This window comes from Homalodisca vitripennis, chromosome 6 (assembly GCF_021130785.1).
Source record: "Homalodisca vitripennis isolate AUS2020 chromosome 6, UT_GWSS_2.1, whole genome shotgun sequence".
Taxonomy (NCBI): domain Eukaryota; kingdom Metazoa; phylum Arthropoda; class Insecta; order Hemiptera; family Cicadellidae; genus Homalodisca; species Homalodisca vitripennis.
The window spans coordinates 63439206-63455995 of record NC_060212.1 but is presented as its reverse complement, the minus strand read 5'-3'; the positions used below and the strand labels follow the sequence as shown (position 1 = coordinate 63455995).

At 32.9% G+C, this 16790-nt stretch overlaps 1 protein-coding gene across 5 annotated transcripts in view; it reads left to right on the top strand.

Moving 5' to 3' along the window:
- The window catches only part of LOC124364393 (structural maintenance of chromosomes protein 2-like), a 97134-nt gene that overhangs the window by 72119 nt on the left and 8225 nt on the right, over window positions 1–16790 (top strand). For 3 of the 5 annotated variants that reach the window (XM_046819835.1, XM_046819830.1, XM_046819831.1), the window contains 10 exons: window positions 554–649; window positions 1063–1125; window positions 7082–7126; window positions 7401–7484; window positions 8522–8662; window positions 11778–11837; window positions 12337–12426; window positions 13342–13422; window positions 14644–14760; window positions 15894–16082. In XM_046819835.1, coding sequence (XP_046675791.1) covers window positions 554–649; window positions 1063–1125; window positions 7082–7126; window positions 7401–7484; window positions 8522–8662; window positions 11778–11837; window positions 12337–12426; window positions 13342–13422; window positions 14644–14760; window positions 15894–16082 — 966 coding nt within the window. The remainder of the gene's footprint in view (window positions 1–553; window positions 650–1062; window positions 1126–7081; window positions 7127–7400; window positions 7485–8521; window positions 8663–11777; window positions 11838–12336; window positions 12427–13341; window positions 13423–14643; window positions 14761–15893; window positions 16083–16790) is intronic. The other 2 variants (XM_046819832.1, XM_046819834.1) reach the window with 2 other exon arrangements.

Genomic DNA, 16790 nt, shown 5'->3' with positions numbered 1-16790 from the left:
AGGTGTACGGTACTGGACACAAAATTTACTGTATTTGACCTCACATATACCTCAGTTATATCACTTCACTTCCATTTATACATGAACATAAAACAATTTTGTAATTTTTTAGCGATAGAAAATCTTAAATCATTTTAACACGCCTTTTAGAAAATATTCTTTTGGATGATTACAATAAGTTCATCCTCAAAGTACTTTGTATGTAGGGAAAACGAATTTTTAGGGTTGAAAAAAAAAGCATTGGCATGTTACCAACACTGTACGTTGATATAATCATAAGATTAATACATCGACTTGTGAATACTCATTTTTAAAGGACATCTTTTGCTCAAAAGGAAGGATTACGTTTTATTAATCCTTCCATACAAGTGAATAGTATTTTTAATTAAGTTTATAATCCAATGGTTTTTAATTTTTTTATTAAAAATTAATTGTAGATTCAGTAAAATGGACTATCTTAAAAAGAATAAAATTTAATTTAATTTTTCAAATGTTCAAATGAAGGTATTAAATACCTGTTAACATGCTATCTAAGTAATAATATTATGTTTAGGCAGCTAATCATGAAGAAACTATCAGCGTACTTCAAAACTCCTTGAAAATGAGCCAAAATGAGGCAGAGGAACTCCATACAAAGATCACTAGTCTGGTAAGGGATTATTTTTAATTCAATATGATTTCAAATCATCATTTCATCATTTAGTTGTCTATAAATTTGTTAAAGTTTTGATAACACTTTTTTTTATTATTTTGTTTGTAGCATGGAACCTCAAGAATACAATACCAAGGTGATTGGTGTAATTCATCTTACATTGGTTTATGTAGCAGAGAGGTTAAAATGACAAAATGTAATGCTATTTTATTTCAGTGTGCTGGTGATAAACAGATTGCAAAAGTTTAATGTCTTGGCCATTGACTCCCTTTGCAAACAATATGCGATAGCCATCCTTATTGAATAAGTTTACGTTATTTTGTATCTTCTTCTGCTGTGATTACAAAGTGCACTGTCTGAAATGTAGCTGTGTGTACACTAATACTTTGTTTTTTTGTGTTGTAAAACAGGAAATGAAGAATACTGATGCTGAGAAGGACTGCAAGAGACAAATCCAGAGTTATCAAAATAAGGTAAATATAGATTATGTAAAAGCAGTTGATTAGTTATTTTAAATAAAATTTAAAACTCTTTATACAAAAATGTCAGACTGTGGGGTAAATGTTTCGGAGGTTGGCAATACTGCTTACTTACTCTGACTGACATGAATTATGTTATGAAATAACATATGTTATTATGAAGTTCTTAGCAATGAAAAAATAAAATAGGAGGATGAGTAATACTTGGCCTGTTCTTTTTATCAACCATTTCTTGATCTTGTTCTTCTTATTGCTTATAAACTGTGTCAGTTCCCTTTCAGTTCATATTTTCTGTCCTCTCTCTACCAGTACTATACTAACATTATAATATGTTATATAATGTTAAATTATATACATTTGATAGCTTCTGATCAATTCTACATGTAGAAGAAAGTAGAGGGTCAACAAACACAGTTCCATGAAGAAGCGTGACTGTTGGAACTTCAATTAATTTTGTAAAAATTTCCTTTGATGATTTCTTGTCCTAGTTCAAGAATGCTTACAGAAGAGAGAACAAACATGAAATGTATAAGTCCAGATGAAGTATTATCCATGACATTCATTAAGCATCTTGTTTACCATTTTGAATATTCAAAACTTAACAATCAAAAACTGGTTTCAATTTATAGTAAAACTATTTATTGAGTTTAACTTCAGTTCTAAAAATTTTCTTTTGTAAAGAGAATAAATATTACTTCTATTAAAATATTTCCAGCACTTTTGTGTTCTATATCTTTACATACTATTTTTAATTTGTGCCGCTTGTGGGATTAATTAATTTAATCTTCAATAAAAGGTTGTGTTCGCTAGTTTTTTACTACAGAATATTTAGCATAACATAGCTGGTGTAAGTTGTAGGCCACTCAAATTTTGTAAAGAAAAACACACAATTGTATAGTGATAAATATCATCACAAGAGCATAATGGAACAAACAAAGAAGCAATGTACCCACCAGTGTCAACTGAAACAGAACAAGAAATGGTTACAATATTGGAACGGAAAGCGTTACAAGCACCAGCTGTTAAGATTGTAGCAGGGCCGTCCGAAGGGGGGGGCGAACGGGGCGGTCCGCCCTGGGCGCTGCGGCCAAGGGGGCGCCGCGCCGCGGCTAGGAGGTGCCTTACTCATAGTCAATAATTAAATTTTTAAAACAAAATTTCAACAATATTCTACTATATACATACAAACCCCCCAATCCGGTGCCTTAATATTTGTTAAAAAGAACTTGGTTTGAACCATATACTTAAAAATACTGTTTATTTTTAGTAAGTTAAGCAAAAACAACTTTGGCAACACACCGCCACTCGCAACTCCAACTGTCACTGTCATTGCGTCTACACCGTATAGGTTAGGTTGCTAACTACTCTCGTGTGTTTAGTGTTTGTAGAGACTTAGAGCTGTGAAATTAAGCGAATGTGTACGTGAGAGGTGAGCTTCGTATTGTATTATTGTATTATCGAAGAATTATTGCTATTATTATTTACTTAGCAGAAACACAACTTGGCTTTTCGTGGAAACTCAACAAAAACTTTTTTACAAAAAATAACGGAAACTTCCTTGGGCTTATCCAGTTACTAGGATACTAGGAGAGTTTGATCCGGTTATGATAGAACATTTAAGATGCATTGAAGAGAGTGGAATATCGAGTTCAAAGTGTTAAGTGTCAATATTCAAAATGAGTTGATAAACTGTCTGGCAAAGGAGGTGAAAAACAATATAATCGAGAAAATAAAGCTGTCACGGTACTTCTCAGTTATGTTGGATTGTACGCCAGACGTAAGTCATAAGGAACAAAACATCTCTCACCATTCGCTATGTTCACGAAGAAGAGGAGATCGATGGTGAAATTGTTATTGAAGAAAGTTTTATAGGCTTACACGATTACTGAGGAGTGAACAGGGGAAGCATTGACTCAATTGTTAACAGAAGAGGTAGAGTTATGTGGTTTGGACATGAGTTAACTGCCGCGGGCAAGGGTACGACAATGGCGCAAACATGGCAGGAGCTAAAAACGGGGTCCAATCACGAATATCCTCAGAATATCCTTTAGCTGTATTTACACCCTGCGGAAGCCACAGCCTCAACTTGGTTGTTTGCAGATGGAGCCAGATCATCCGTCAAGTCTACTCTACTTTTTGGAATCCTTCAAAGGATTTACACTATTTTCGCATCATCTCCAAAACGTTGGTGCGTTGTCAGTGACCATGTTAAAGGTTTAACTTTGAAAAAGGTTTGTGAAACAAGATGGGAGGCTCGAATAAGTTCTGTATCTGCCGTTCGATACCAGTACAAAGACGTCCTTGGACGCTCTTGTAGAACTGAGTGAAACTGTCAATGACCCTACAATCTCATCTGAAGCTAAGTCCCTCCAAAAATTCACATGGAAGACTTTTCATTTCTGGTTTTGCCTTATTGTTTTGGCACGATGTTTTGTTTGAGGTAAACTTGATAAGTAAAACCTTACAGGGTAAAAGCACTGATATTGCTTTAACATCAAATCTGCTGCAAAAAACTTTACAGTTCATAGATGATTTTTCGTAAAGACGGTTTAAATGACTAAGTTTCAAAAGCCAAAGAGATTTGTAGTGAAACTGACGTGGAACTATTGTTTAAAGAAAAACGCCAAAGAACAAAAAATAAGCTTTTTGATTATGAAAGTAAAAGTGACTACAAAGCAACCCCAGAAGAAGGAATTTAAAAGAAACGTTTTCTACCCACTATTGGACATTACGCAGGCTTCCCTAAAAGAAAGGTTGATTCAGTTTTCAAACCACAATTTGAAATGGGAGTTCTTATAAGACCTTAAACAACTCCCTCACGCAGAACATTTGAAGGAATGTTGTGAAAATTTCCAGAAACACCTATCGTTTGGGCAAACCTCTGACATAAGCGGAAAAGAACTTTATCAGGAACTCCTTCATGTAAAAAACTATTGTGAGTGAAGTAAGCCTAGCTAAGGCAACCCCATTACAAGTTTTAAAAGTGATTAAGAAGACAGACAGAAAGGACCTATACACAAACTTATGGATTGCACTTCGAATCCTTCTAATTGTTCCCATATCTGTTGCCAGTTGTGAAAGAAGCTTTAGTAAGCTTAAATTAATAAAAACCTACTTGCGTTCTTCAATGTCTCAGGAGAGACTGTCATCCCTTGCCATGCTGTCTATTGAAAATGAAGAATGTAAAAGGCTGAAGTTAGAAGACGTTATCAAGAATTTTGCTAGTGCAAAGGCCAGGAAGATTTCTTTTTGAAAATAAAACTATCTCTTGTCAAAGGTAAATAATAGTTATGACATTAAGATTGAAATAGTTATGCATTGCGTTTATATCTGTTTTACTACTATTAATAGCCCTAAAGTTCCACAAAAGTAAAGTATTGTATGCCAAAGAGCCAAAGTAATAATTTCTTTATATCTATGTATATAGGTCTATTCAATATTCTATAATCTATTCTAAAACATGTTTAAATGTACATATATAATATATTTGGTATTTTGTTACACACAGAAAACTGGAGTATTTATTTACATATAACAATTTCCAAAAATTCCTTATCACTTGGTATGGCTGTACTGACGAAATGTAATTTTTTATGTGGGGGCCCCCAAGGCATGATTTGCCCCGGGCGCATTAAATACTGGGGACGGCCCTGGATTGTAGTTATTTATATCTATTCTGTAACCGGGCATAAGTTAATTACGTAAGCATGTTGTTATATTTACTTTTTAGATATAATGATTAATAAATAACAAATATATACCAATGATATTTTAAAGCCAATTTTCTAACCGTCTGATAGATTGGATATTGATTTTTTTAAGTATAGAGTTTGACTGAACAAAGTATCTGACGTTGGTGTTCATAGGAATAGCTTATCTTATATTTTAACATTACTGCAGTTTAATATTGAAAGTATTAGGAATAAGGTATTAGAGACGGACCACTTCAGCAGCATTGAAAATCTTTACTTTATCTGTATCTCAAAAACATTGGCATACAGTAGATTTAGTGAGTGTGTTTACTCCTGTTCTGTTATTTTTCTGAAGAAACAATGTGTAGAAAAAAAAATGTCTGAAAAAATAAATGACAATGTAAGTTTAAAAAAAAAGATAGGTTATTCGAAAATTGATACAAGCCAGGTTACTGTGAGTTTAGTTGCACTAAATCAAATTACTTTTTGTAAGTTTATGTCTCTAAGTGATGATGTACATGTAATTTTCAAGAATTCTAAACAGTTGTTATACAACAGATTTGCAATAATACAAATTTTAAAATTATTGCAATTAGTATTCATTTAAATGAACATGAATCTATTTTTTTTTTTTTTTTTTTTTTTTGTAAGTTTTTAGATACTTAAACTTCTGTGCTCTACTAGATGGTAACACAAAATGGTGCATATAGATAATTTTATGATTAACCTTTCCAATGTTAACTATTTTGTTAATATTGTTCTGGCTGTTTTGCAGATCATGATTCTTTCATGTTCTTCATTCTTCCATGAATGTTAATTATGTAAATGTATTTATTGAGCGTTTCAAGCTGGTTGTTGTGGAATTTTATCACTGAATATCAAAACAATTGTCTTTCAAGGACATAATAATTCAGTACTTGCAAAGATATATAATAACTCTCCAACAATTATTCATATCCTGATTTGTAGTTTAAAGTTTGTTTTTGGTGATGGAAGAATTGTGAAGGTAATAGGATTGTTCCAGACATTTGCCATTGTTCAGTGATGAAAAAAATCATAACATTATGTTTTGAGATCTGAAATCTGATTTTTTTCAGGTGGATAACTAACATAATACATAACATATTGTGACTCCACTGTTGACTACTGTTATAAAACAATATAAAGTCATAATATGGTTATAAGGAGTTCATCTTGAATAAACCAATAATAAAAAAGCCCCACTTCTGTTTCCTGTTTTGCCGCCATCTTGTTTCTTAGGTGATGATCGCCATTTACTATTTTTACTATTGGCCCCTGGTCAGTTCTCAGTGGTTGGTCGTGTAGTGCAGACCTATTGTGACCTGTATTCTTTAGTTCAGTTTCAATAATTAGTGTTTTGTTTTTATTAAGTGCATGTTTTAAAGATAGTGTGCATGGGGTTAACACATAACTTGTTTGTCGTGATTCTTCACTTAAATGTATCACAACGCTCTGGTATGATTTGTTTATTTTAACCTACAATTTAGTTATGTGTTAGGTTAGTTATCCACCTGAGGAAGAATCAGATTGCAGATCTCGAAATGTACTGTTACTGATTTCTTAGATCACTAACAATGGAAAATGTTAGGAAAAATCCTGTTTCCTTCCCATACCCTGGTTACTTGTTAGGCACCTAAATAATATTTTGATAATTAGGTGCAAAATTAAGTACATGTGTGTTACACTTTTATAAAGTTTTGACCGTTAGAAAACAGTCTTGACTGATGAACGAGGCAGACTGCAGTGTTTTCATGTAAATTTCAACTCGAACAGCAACAGCGGGTATCCTAAGTGATCTGCACATTCAAGACATCAAATCAGGATGGCTGTGTGGTCTAAGGCATTACTCTCAGACACGGGAGTTAGATTTGGAGCCATGGGTTCGATTCCTGCACCTAATGTCAAGGAGTTTTGTGATCTGGTGTACACTTATGAGAGTCACTAAAAACCACATACTTTATATTATTTTATGTTATACAAGGCATTTATTATTGCATCATGACTATAATAATAGTTTATAAGATCAAAAATGAAGTATACCACAATAATGATTCAAACAAATCTCTTTTGGAAATCCCAATGTGGAAGGGTCAATGGCCTTCAAGTAGTTAAATATTAAAGAAAAAAAAATCTATTTCTATTTAGAGACAATTTCAGTAGTATTTCTGTATATTTATAACTTACATGTAAACTATTTTTTTAATTAGCTCTTTTTATACTTTAATTTTTTAATTTAGATCAGTGATCTTCAAAGGTGCTTGAAGCAATCAGAGGATGCTACTGTGAGTATCAATAAATTAATCATCATCATTATCATTAAATTAATTTGATCATTACAAGACCCTGTATCATTTTTCATTTGTCTATATTAATTTTTGAAATACCGTACTCAAATTTATTTATTTCATATAATGTTATTATATCTCTTCAGTGACTTTATTCCATAAAGAAAATTTTATAACTAGATAATTGCATAAAAAGATACTTTCCGATACTAACTGATATGGAAGCGTTGAGAGAGTAGAAGGCTAGAGGCTAGAGTCTCGTGTGTTTCAGTTGCAGTTGAAGGGCAGTGTCACAGCTCTGTGCAAGCTCATGTTTGCTGAACTAAAGGCGCAGTATATTCAGTCCATGGAGGAGGTGAGCATGACAGTGACGATGACAAGTTTGTGTTTTGTGTTGCTAATCTTGTTATCACAATCTCAAACATGCTTTATATTGATACTGAATCTTTCTTTCTCTTTTTTAATGGAATTCACTCCACAATTATTGTATTAAGACATTCAAGGCTATTAAGTACAAAAAGATCTACATCAGCTGTAAGATGTTTACCATGATCTCTTTTGAGCCTTCATCCTGTATGTTGAACAAACAAATTTGGAATTGAGAATTGTGTCATACTTCAGTGTTTTCTTTTATTTGTTCTGTATATTTATTTTCATATTCATTAAAATGGTCAACGGCAAATGTGAGAAGCCCTGTTATCATTTAAGATAAAAATAGTTTATCATCTAATTTTTAAATCTTCTAAAGTCGTTGATGTTGTAATTACGTTAATTTTATGTCAGTTCACAGTTTTATTGTCTTTTCACTATATTTTTCATCAAAATCCTGTATTTTGTAACCAAACTTTATGTCAGCATCAGTTTTTAAATGTATAAAATACTGTTTTACTGTATTAAGTTTTTTAACACTAACACTTGTGCATGTATAAAATGTGTGGGATCTTCTATGAGTACTTAATCAAATTTAATTTTTTGAATGAATGTAACTGCACAATTATTTGAGGTTCATTTGAAAGTGTACCACTGTACAAGTCTACATTCACAATATCTCAATAATTACACTTACAGTTTATCGCTTATCACTCAATTTGTTAATATTGATTGATAGTTCAATAGCAGACTTACCTGAGGTTCATTTGAAAGTATTTCACTCTATGTACACAATGGTTTCAATATATCACACACATCCCTTACCATTAAAAGTACTAGAACGTCAGATGTTAGGCATTGTGTGTAGAAAGGTTACATTGAACAGTAGAATTGGCTTGCCTATGTCCGGTCCTGGCCTACACGTCCTGGTGTCACGTACAGTTCATACAAGTCCAGAACAGTTGTTAGTGACTATATCGTGACTGTAAACTGAGTGATGTCTTGTGGTTGGTCCATTCTAAGAGTCTGCAGGACAGCCAATCAGTGAGAAGCCTTCAGAACGCAAACCTGGAACTGGCAACACTGGCCGGACACCTCCAGGAGGACTGCAGGAGTGCCAACTGTAAACTCTCTGAGGCGTATAAACAAATGGCGGACATGGAGGTATAATTGTTTGGTGTGTTTCAATGTTTTCCTTCTTCTTCTAAGGATTTCAACCGTTACATTTGTTTCTAATGAGTTAATTATTCTCTCAAATGCTTACTATTTAACACGTGTTTGTCTGACTTCAATGTATTCTTTTACATATTCCTATTGCTTACTTTCAAACATTTTATTCTTGTAAATTATTAAAAAATTAAATTTATTGGTTCTACATTCCTCCTTCCTCTATCCCTCTTTCTCTCCCTTCTCTTATTTCCACTTGTTACTTTAATTTTTTTATTTATTTATATGTTTCCAATATAGTAATAATCCATTTGTACCATCAAAAAGTTATTTTATTTTTTAAATCACATTGTTAATATGCATTAATATATAAAAAATACTTTAGAATATTAAACATGAATAAGTAGTTATTTTTCCAGCCTGAATCAAGTTTTCATTAACACTGTCCCAAACATTAGAGTACCATTAGGTAAAAAAAAAAGTGCTAGAGTAACATACCATTAACCCTTTGAGGAGTAATGACGTCTTGGAACGTCACTAGGTTCTGTTCCACAGGAGTAACAGCTGAAACATAACCCAGGAGTAAAAAAAAAAACACATTAAACGTATTTTTTTTAAATTGATTACAAATAAAAATGTACAAAAGTTGGAATGTTTACATTTTTTTGTGATTTACAATTTTTTTTTGTGTGAAATTCCTCAAAACAAGGGTAAATACTCAATGCTACATAGCAGTTTGGGCAGTGAAATGTGGTATCCTTCCTCTTCTTTTCATGCGTGGTTGTGTTGTAGCATACATAACACCGCTTTTGAGCTTTCCTTACTTGACCTTCAGGAGTAGTTGTTGTTTCTAATAGATGGTGTGTGCGGCCTGTCCGCCCGAGAAATAAGATGGTTGATAATAATGTCTAATTTGCCGATTGTTCTGCCTCAAAAATTACACTACCAACTATGGTTTGGTTTAAAATTAGTTTTAAATAACTATATGGTTCTAAATGGATGCAAATAAAACAAAAACAAAAGAAAAAAATCAATTTCGTAACAAACAATAAATGACGTTCTGGAACATCACTACTCCTTTTGGCTTGTTTTTCATTTGACGTTCTGGAACGTCATTACTATTTTTAAGCAGTTTCCCGTACTACTCAAAGGGTTAAGGGATAAAAAAGTATGAGTGTGGAGAATTGGCTTTTTGAAAACCCCAAATTCCTGTTAAGTTACATACTTTTAAGTTATGAACATTCTTAAATTGTAATATATGTCACTTAGAAACATCTGAATCTGGCAAATAATTCTTATGTTTGAACTGTTTAATTGTTATAAAATTTTTTAATTTGAAAAGTTCTTTAAATGAGACATTGGATTGAATAAGTTAATTACAAATAGTACAGCTATATACAACTGCATGGCATGAACTGTATAACAAAACATTGTTATATTAATTTGTAATGTTAAAATACTTCACTTGTACCAGTGTTTAATATAATAAACTAATTAGACTTCACGCTACTAATCCAAAATCATTTTTTTCTGCTATTGAGAATACAAATTTAGCATTGAGCTACTTTTACTTGACTATTAATTACTTTTTTTTTTTTTTTTTTTTTTTTTTTTTTTTTTTCCTTTGGGATATTGGGGTGGATTCATAGATCCTCACACGTCAACCTGAGCTTATTGTGTGCCCCTTTGATGTTAGAGGGGTAAGCCTATCTTCGTGCCCTTAATTAGGCTAAGAAGCTTTTCCCCGATACTAGCATCTGGTTCGTCGCCTGGTTGTTTGTCACCGAAAAGAGCCCTTCTCCTTGCTCCCAGTCTCTCACAGTCCAGTATTATGTGTTTTGCAGTCTCTTCAGACTTATTGCAGAGTCTACACTCCGAGGCCTCATTTCGTAAACCTAGAGTGTTTAGGTGTTTCCTGAAGTGGCCGTGTCCAGTGATCAAGGCAATCACTTGCTTAACCCGATCCCTGCCCAGCCCCATCAGCCATCTGGTGAATCCGGAGCTAGAATCGGCAAGCAGTCTTTTGCCGAGTGCTTGTCCTTGGTGACTCTGCCACCGCACGCGGTGTGTCTTCCTGGACCATTTGTTTATACTTTGGTAAGCGGCTGACTTGCTTATACCACAACTCGGTTCTGGACCGGTGTATGGCATGCTTGCTCCGCTTTTGGCAAGCCTGTCGGCGCATTCGTTGCCACCTATGCCTGTGTGGCCCGGCACCCAACCAAGACGCACACAGTTGCGTGATCCAAGCTTGCAGAGAGTGTTAAAGCACTCCCACACAAGCCTGGATGAAATGCTGTTGGAGTCAAGAGCTTTAAGAGCTGCCTGACTGTCTGACATTATACAGATGTTCATTCCCTGGTACCTTCTGGTGAGGCCTAGGTTGGCACAGGCTAGGATACCATAGATTTCGGCTTGAAATATGGAGCAGTTCCGACCCAAACTGCCGCTAAGGGCAGTTCTAGGGGATTGACTAAACATTAATTAAATTAGTCATACTGTTGTTAAAATAATGGTAGGTAATGATTATTATTGTTATTCACCAGTAAGATTTACACAGTTTTAATTAAATTAGCATTTTAAATTTGATAAATAAATAATTAGTTCTCCTAGGCTTAGCCTGTTTGGGGTCTCCATAATATTACAAATTTACATTCATTCCCATCAATATACATTATGTAAGATGGAAGCAGAGTACATCTCTGTGTTGTGCTGCATATGAAAGTCATCAGCATAAAATGTGATCTATTAAGATAGCATGATTTTGGACATTTCTCATTGTTATATATTAACCAAAACTGCAACACTATATTTGACTACTGGTATCTGTCCTTTTCTTGAAGTGTTAATAAAACTTGACTAATTAGTTAATTAGAATATGCAAATTAACCTTTACTGTAATTATGTCATTTTGTCATCTGAAAAGGTCACCAGTTCTTGAAATTTAGTAGTCAGTATTTGTCAAAATATAAAGATAACAAAAATCCAAAATCCTTCTATTCTTCTAAATCACTGAACCTTAGTAGTAAGCTGCAAACAAAGGACACGTGAGGTTTAGGTTGTTAAAATCAAGTGATGTCAACAAAGCGATTAAAATGTATTCTTGTTTCAGAAAAAACACCAAAAGGCAGAAGCAGCTCTACAGATTGTCATATCCAACCTTAAAGAAAATGTAAGTTTTGAACAGGTCAAATTGGTTAATAGTAAGGTATGAAAGCATGTAGCATTATACCAATCTTACGTTTTATATTTTATTAAACTTACCGTATTATGACTAAAATAAAATATGTTTTATATCCAACTGTTAATCCAATCCAATTTCATGTGGTCTAATGGTTATGGATTGGATTGACAGTAAGATATAAAACCTGCTTTATTTTAGTCATTATAATCAATCCTGGGCTAACTAAAATTAATTAAAACCGTATTAGATAGAATATTTCTTTGTTAAATTTTTTTAATAAATTAAAACAAGGTATTATAGTAATTATTGACAAATATTTGGTACAACCTTAAACTGTATATACTTTTTCACTTGTGTGACTAAATGTGTTGTATTGGTTTCCTAGAAGTGTTGAACGGTGGTAAAGCATACCTAATATATTTTATTACTGTTTCAAAACCATGTGACTGTGTATGTGTGTGTACTGATTGTGTTCATTTAATTACAGATCCATAAAGAGCAAAAGAATTTCAGTGAACTTACAATAGCGAACAAAAAACTCCAAGAACAACTTACGTCCTCATTAAACGCTTACAAGGTATTTTATTTATTTTATACGATTCTTGTACTATAACAGTCTTTCAGTAACTATGAGAAGTAATTTATCTCTTGTGGTAAGTCAATATTAAATTGTGATATGTAATGTAATATTGGTTAAAAAATTTAAGATGAACAAAATTATGAAAATTGCAAAAAAATAATTAGAGATCAAAAGTAACAAATAGTAATAATAAAAATCATTGCAATTCCAAAGGTGGTGTATTACCCAGCAGGGTCAATTCTGGCTGGTTTATACCTTCCAGTTGAACCTACCACTGGGCACAGCAAAAACCGATGTGTCACTTAAATCTGGGCAACCTCATGGATGTCCTCTTCTTCCAGGGAGACATGACTTTGAGATTAGTGCCCTAATTCTTCCTCATGGATCTCGAAAAGGAGGCGGCCCCTACCCCCTAACCTTGGCCATCCTGAATATCCTGTCACTCCAGAAGCAGTGCTAAGGTTCTTATAGGACTAAGGGCAATTTATAAGCTTCTTGTCCCAGGAGAAAGTGTTGTATGAACACACAAATTATTATCACTAGATTTAAAGTTTAACTAGAAACTGACTAATAATAATTTAACTAAACCAAGACAAACCTCATTGTAGCAGGTAAAACACAAACTCGGAATTATATAACTAAATTCAATATCTTCAATATTTGAAATAAATTATATGCAGCAGATAAGAAACCACTTGAGGCTGGCATTATTCAAGATTTACAAAATCATACAAACGCCCACTTATAACAATGGCACATTTAATTTAGTAGTAATTAGACTATTCTTAAAAATTATGAATAGTGAATCGTAACACTCTGGGTTTTAACAAACTTAAAATTTAGCACTATATGGCAGGTTCAACCCTCATGGGAAATTCTACTCGATACTCTATATAAAAATATCTGTTTCAGAAAGAAATAGAAGACAACAACCAAAGGACTAATGCGTCAAAAGAAGAAAACATGAACAGGATTAATGAACTGGAGGAACAGGTATGAACAGAAAAAGTTGTGTCTTGTAAAATAATTTCAAAAATAAATTGATAAACCTTAATTTTATGTACCACAAAAATTTAAAAACCACAGTGATATAGTGATATGTATGTTTTAGATTCAGGTCATCCTGAAGGTAAAGAACATTTTGGCTTAAAATCATTAATGTTATTATCCAAAAACTGAACTACATAGAAAACAGGTCACAATAGATTTGCACTGGACGACCAATCAATAGTAAATGGTGATTGTCATGTCATAAACAAGATGGCAGCAAACCATGGTATGGTGTGCCTTTTATATTATTGGTTCATTTTATATAAACTTCTCAAAACTGTACTGTGACTCCGCATTGGTATATTACAAATCTCTAGTCTGTTTGATACATAAGGTTTCCTTGTTAGTTCATTTTTCATAATTGCCAACCAAAGCGGCCTAATTTCGATGGATGGTTACCTGATTAGTTGATCCACTAATTTAATGTATGAAGCCTCAATTAATTTCTCTTTAAAAAATCATGTTTCTCATGTATTATGTTGGCTTCATCCCTATTAATATAATTTTCAGGCCATTAATGATGTGCAATTTTTAATTTTTCTGTTAACCCCTTTATTGTGTTTTGTTTTGGTAGTTTTAACCGAGATTTTAGTTATGTTTTAGGTTAGTTATCCACCTGAAGAAGAGATCAGATTGCAGATCTTGAAACGTCGTGTTACTGATTTCTTGCATTAATGGCTAATGTCCGGAAAAACCTTGTTCCCTTCACAATCCTTGTTTGTTAAAATCAAAGTTTAAACAAAGAATGTTTGGATTATTATTACATTGCTATGTTCTAATATAAATCTGATTGTTTTCTACTTTATTTTCTATATGATTTTGCCTTAATGAAAATAAAAAAGATGTGGAAGTTTTAAAATAAATCCCAAATTATTGTGTACTACTAATAGGGTGTATTAATGTAGAGATAATTGTTTAATTATAGGAGAGTAGCATATATCTATTACTTTAGTTACCTGTCTATTAAGACTGGTTAATGTCAATAAACAAAAATGATATACCTGTTTACATTTAATAACTGTTGTTGGTTAATCTGAAATTAATAAATTTTTTGAATTGTGAATCTGTAAGTGGCAGGATTGCTTTGAGTGTAAATAAACATAGATAATTAAGATGGTTTATATTTCATCACAGAGCGTTTTTCAAATATGTTTCTGCAATCAGGTTAAATGTTGGTCTGCGAAAGTGCCGGAACTGGAGAGAAAGCTGCAGGATCTACAGAAGAAGTTCAGCGAATCTGCTCGACACGAGAAACAACTGCAACAAGAACTATTAACTCTGGTAAAATTACATATTGGTCATATATTATATATTGGTCGAGTTAAAAATACTACAGATCACTACAATCAGGATTTAAAATAAAGTAGCTTTGGTGGGACTAGTTCACATTCCGCTCACTGTCACAGACTTGACTCCTGGAATCTGGAGTCCATGTCTGTGACTAAACGGAATGTGAAGTGGAGCTGAACTCAACATTCACATTCAACTGAGACTTTTTTTTTTACAAAATATCAACCTACAACTTTAAAAATAGTAATTTTTCAATAATACATTCAGTTCCAATCCTAACAGACTTTACTTTTACGTACAAATCTTTAAAGATATTACTTATCATAATGGTGGGCATAACAACTATAATGTTAAGTGGACTTTGAAGATAAAGTAATACATCAAAGTTAAGAACGTAGCCAGGACAAATTTTTGGGGGTGGTCCAGACAATTGATTTTTTTCCCATAGTGGACAGAGAGTAAGGACCCATTTTGTTCATTAAAAAGTTCTTGATACGTTTCTTTGTTGAGAACGATCTTTCAGTAGAACATGTCAGTAATACTCAATTATTTAAATAATAATAATTGTTTACTAAAAAAGTATTTGAACAAATTGAAAATTTTTGGGGGTTCCGAACCCCTTGAACCCCCTCTCTGGCTACGTCCTTGCATCAAGTGCAATATTTTATAAGGGATAACGAAATGGTCATTTATTAGAAATGTGGTATCTGTTTTGTTAGGTAACATTTGTTAGATACAAATCCTTTAATGCTCTTTGTTGTATACTCAACACCCAACAGCTATATAATTTCTTCTCCGAAGTAGGTTAAGATAAGGTAGGATAAGACTGATAGGTAAGATTGAGGATTCCAACTACTGTCTCATCAGTGATCCTCTTTTCATGAACTTTAGACAGATGGCAAACATATTTGTTGACCTAAAGACGAGTAAGTTACTGACTATCGTCTGGGGTTATAAAAAAGTTTGATTATTAATAATATTATTTGTTCAGCATATTCCAAACAAAAATAAAACTCTACAGGTCATAAAGTTTATTCCTAACTCACTGTATTGTTTTGTCTAAAATCGATAATCTTGAAGAACTCTGAATGTTTTTACAATAGATCTATGTATTCTTGCACTAGGAGAAACAGTGTAATGAAGAAGTGTGCTCTAAGCAAAGGGAAGTCAGCCATCTGTCCAGTCTTGTGAAGTCGATGACAGAGAAACTGAAGGATGTGACAACTGAGCTGGAGATAGAGAGGAAGAAGTGTTTTGAGTCAGAGCAGAAGTTACAGGCAGCGTGTTTGGCTTATGATGAACTTAAGATCAAGGTACGCAATCAGATAAAGTTTGTAGTAGTTCTTCTGTCATTGCTGACTTCAGTTATATAAATAACACAAACGATTTTCCCTAAATAGCACTTAGCAAGAAATAATGTTAAAAATATTATACAATAGTAATAAGATGTTAGTCATCAGTCGGTCTTACACAATTCTTAAAACAAGACATTTCTATATTATTAAGAAATATTAATCCAAAAATGAAAAGAATAAAAGTTTACACTCTCACACTGTACAATGCCTGTGAAGTTTAAGGTGAGTCTGTACTTTTTAGCCTTCAATACTATTGAAACAACCCCCCCCCCACACACCCTGATTTAGGTACACATTATTTAACCTATCAACAATTTAAATTAATTTTGAACGATGTTCTATTTATACCATGGAAATTATGGCTTACTATTTAATTTTTTAAACCCTATGAAATTTTTTATATGATACAATATACAGGGTGGCTTTTTTAATGGGCCACCATTGTGATCTATAAACTGTTTTAGTTTGTGAGATAAATACTGTGAAAAATTGGTATTATTATTGACAATTACAATACAGTGTAATATACATTGACAATCCAATAAATATATTCTGTTTTATTTTATTGTATTTACAAATTGTATTTATTCATGAATTTACCTGCTCCCAAGCCAAGTCTGTCCGAAACATTTCTTTTGTTTTTGTTCCATCGCCGAATCCTTGACT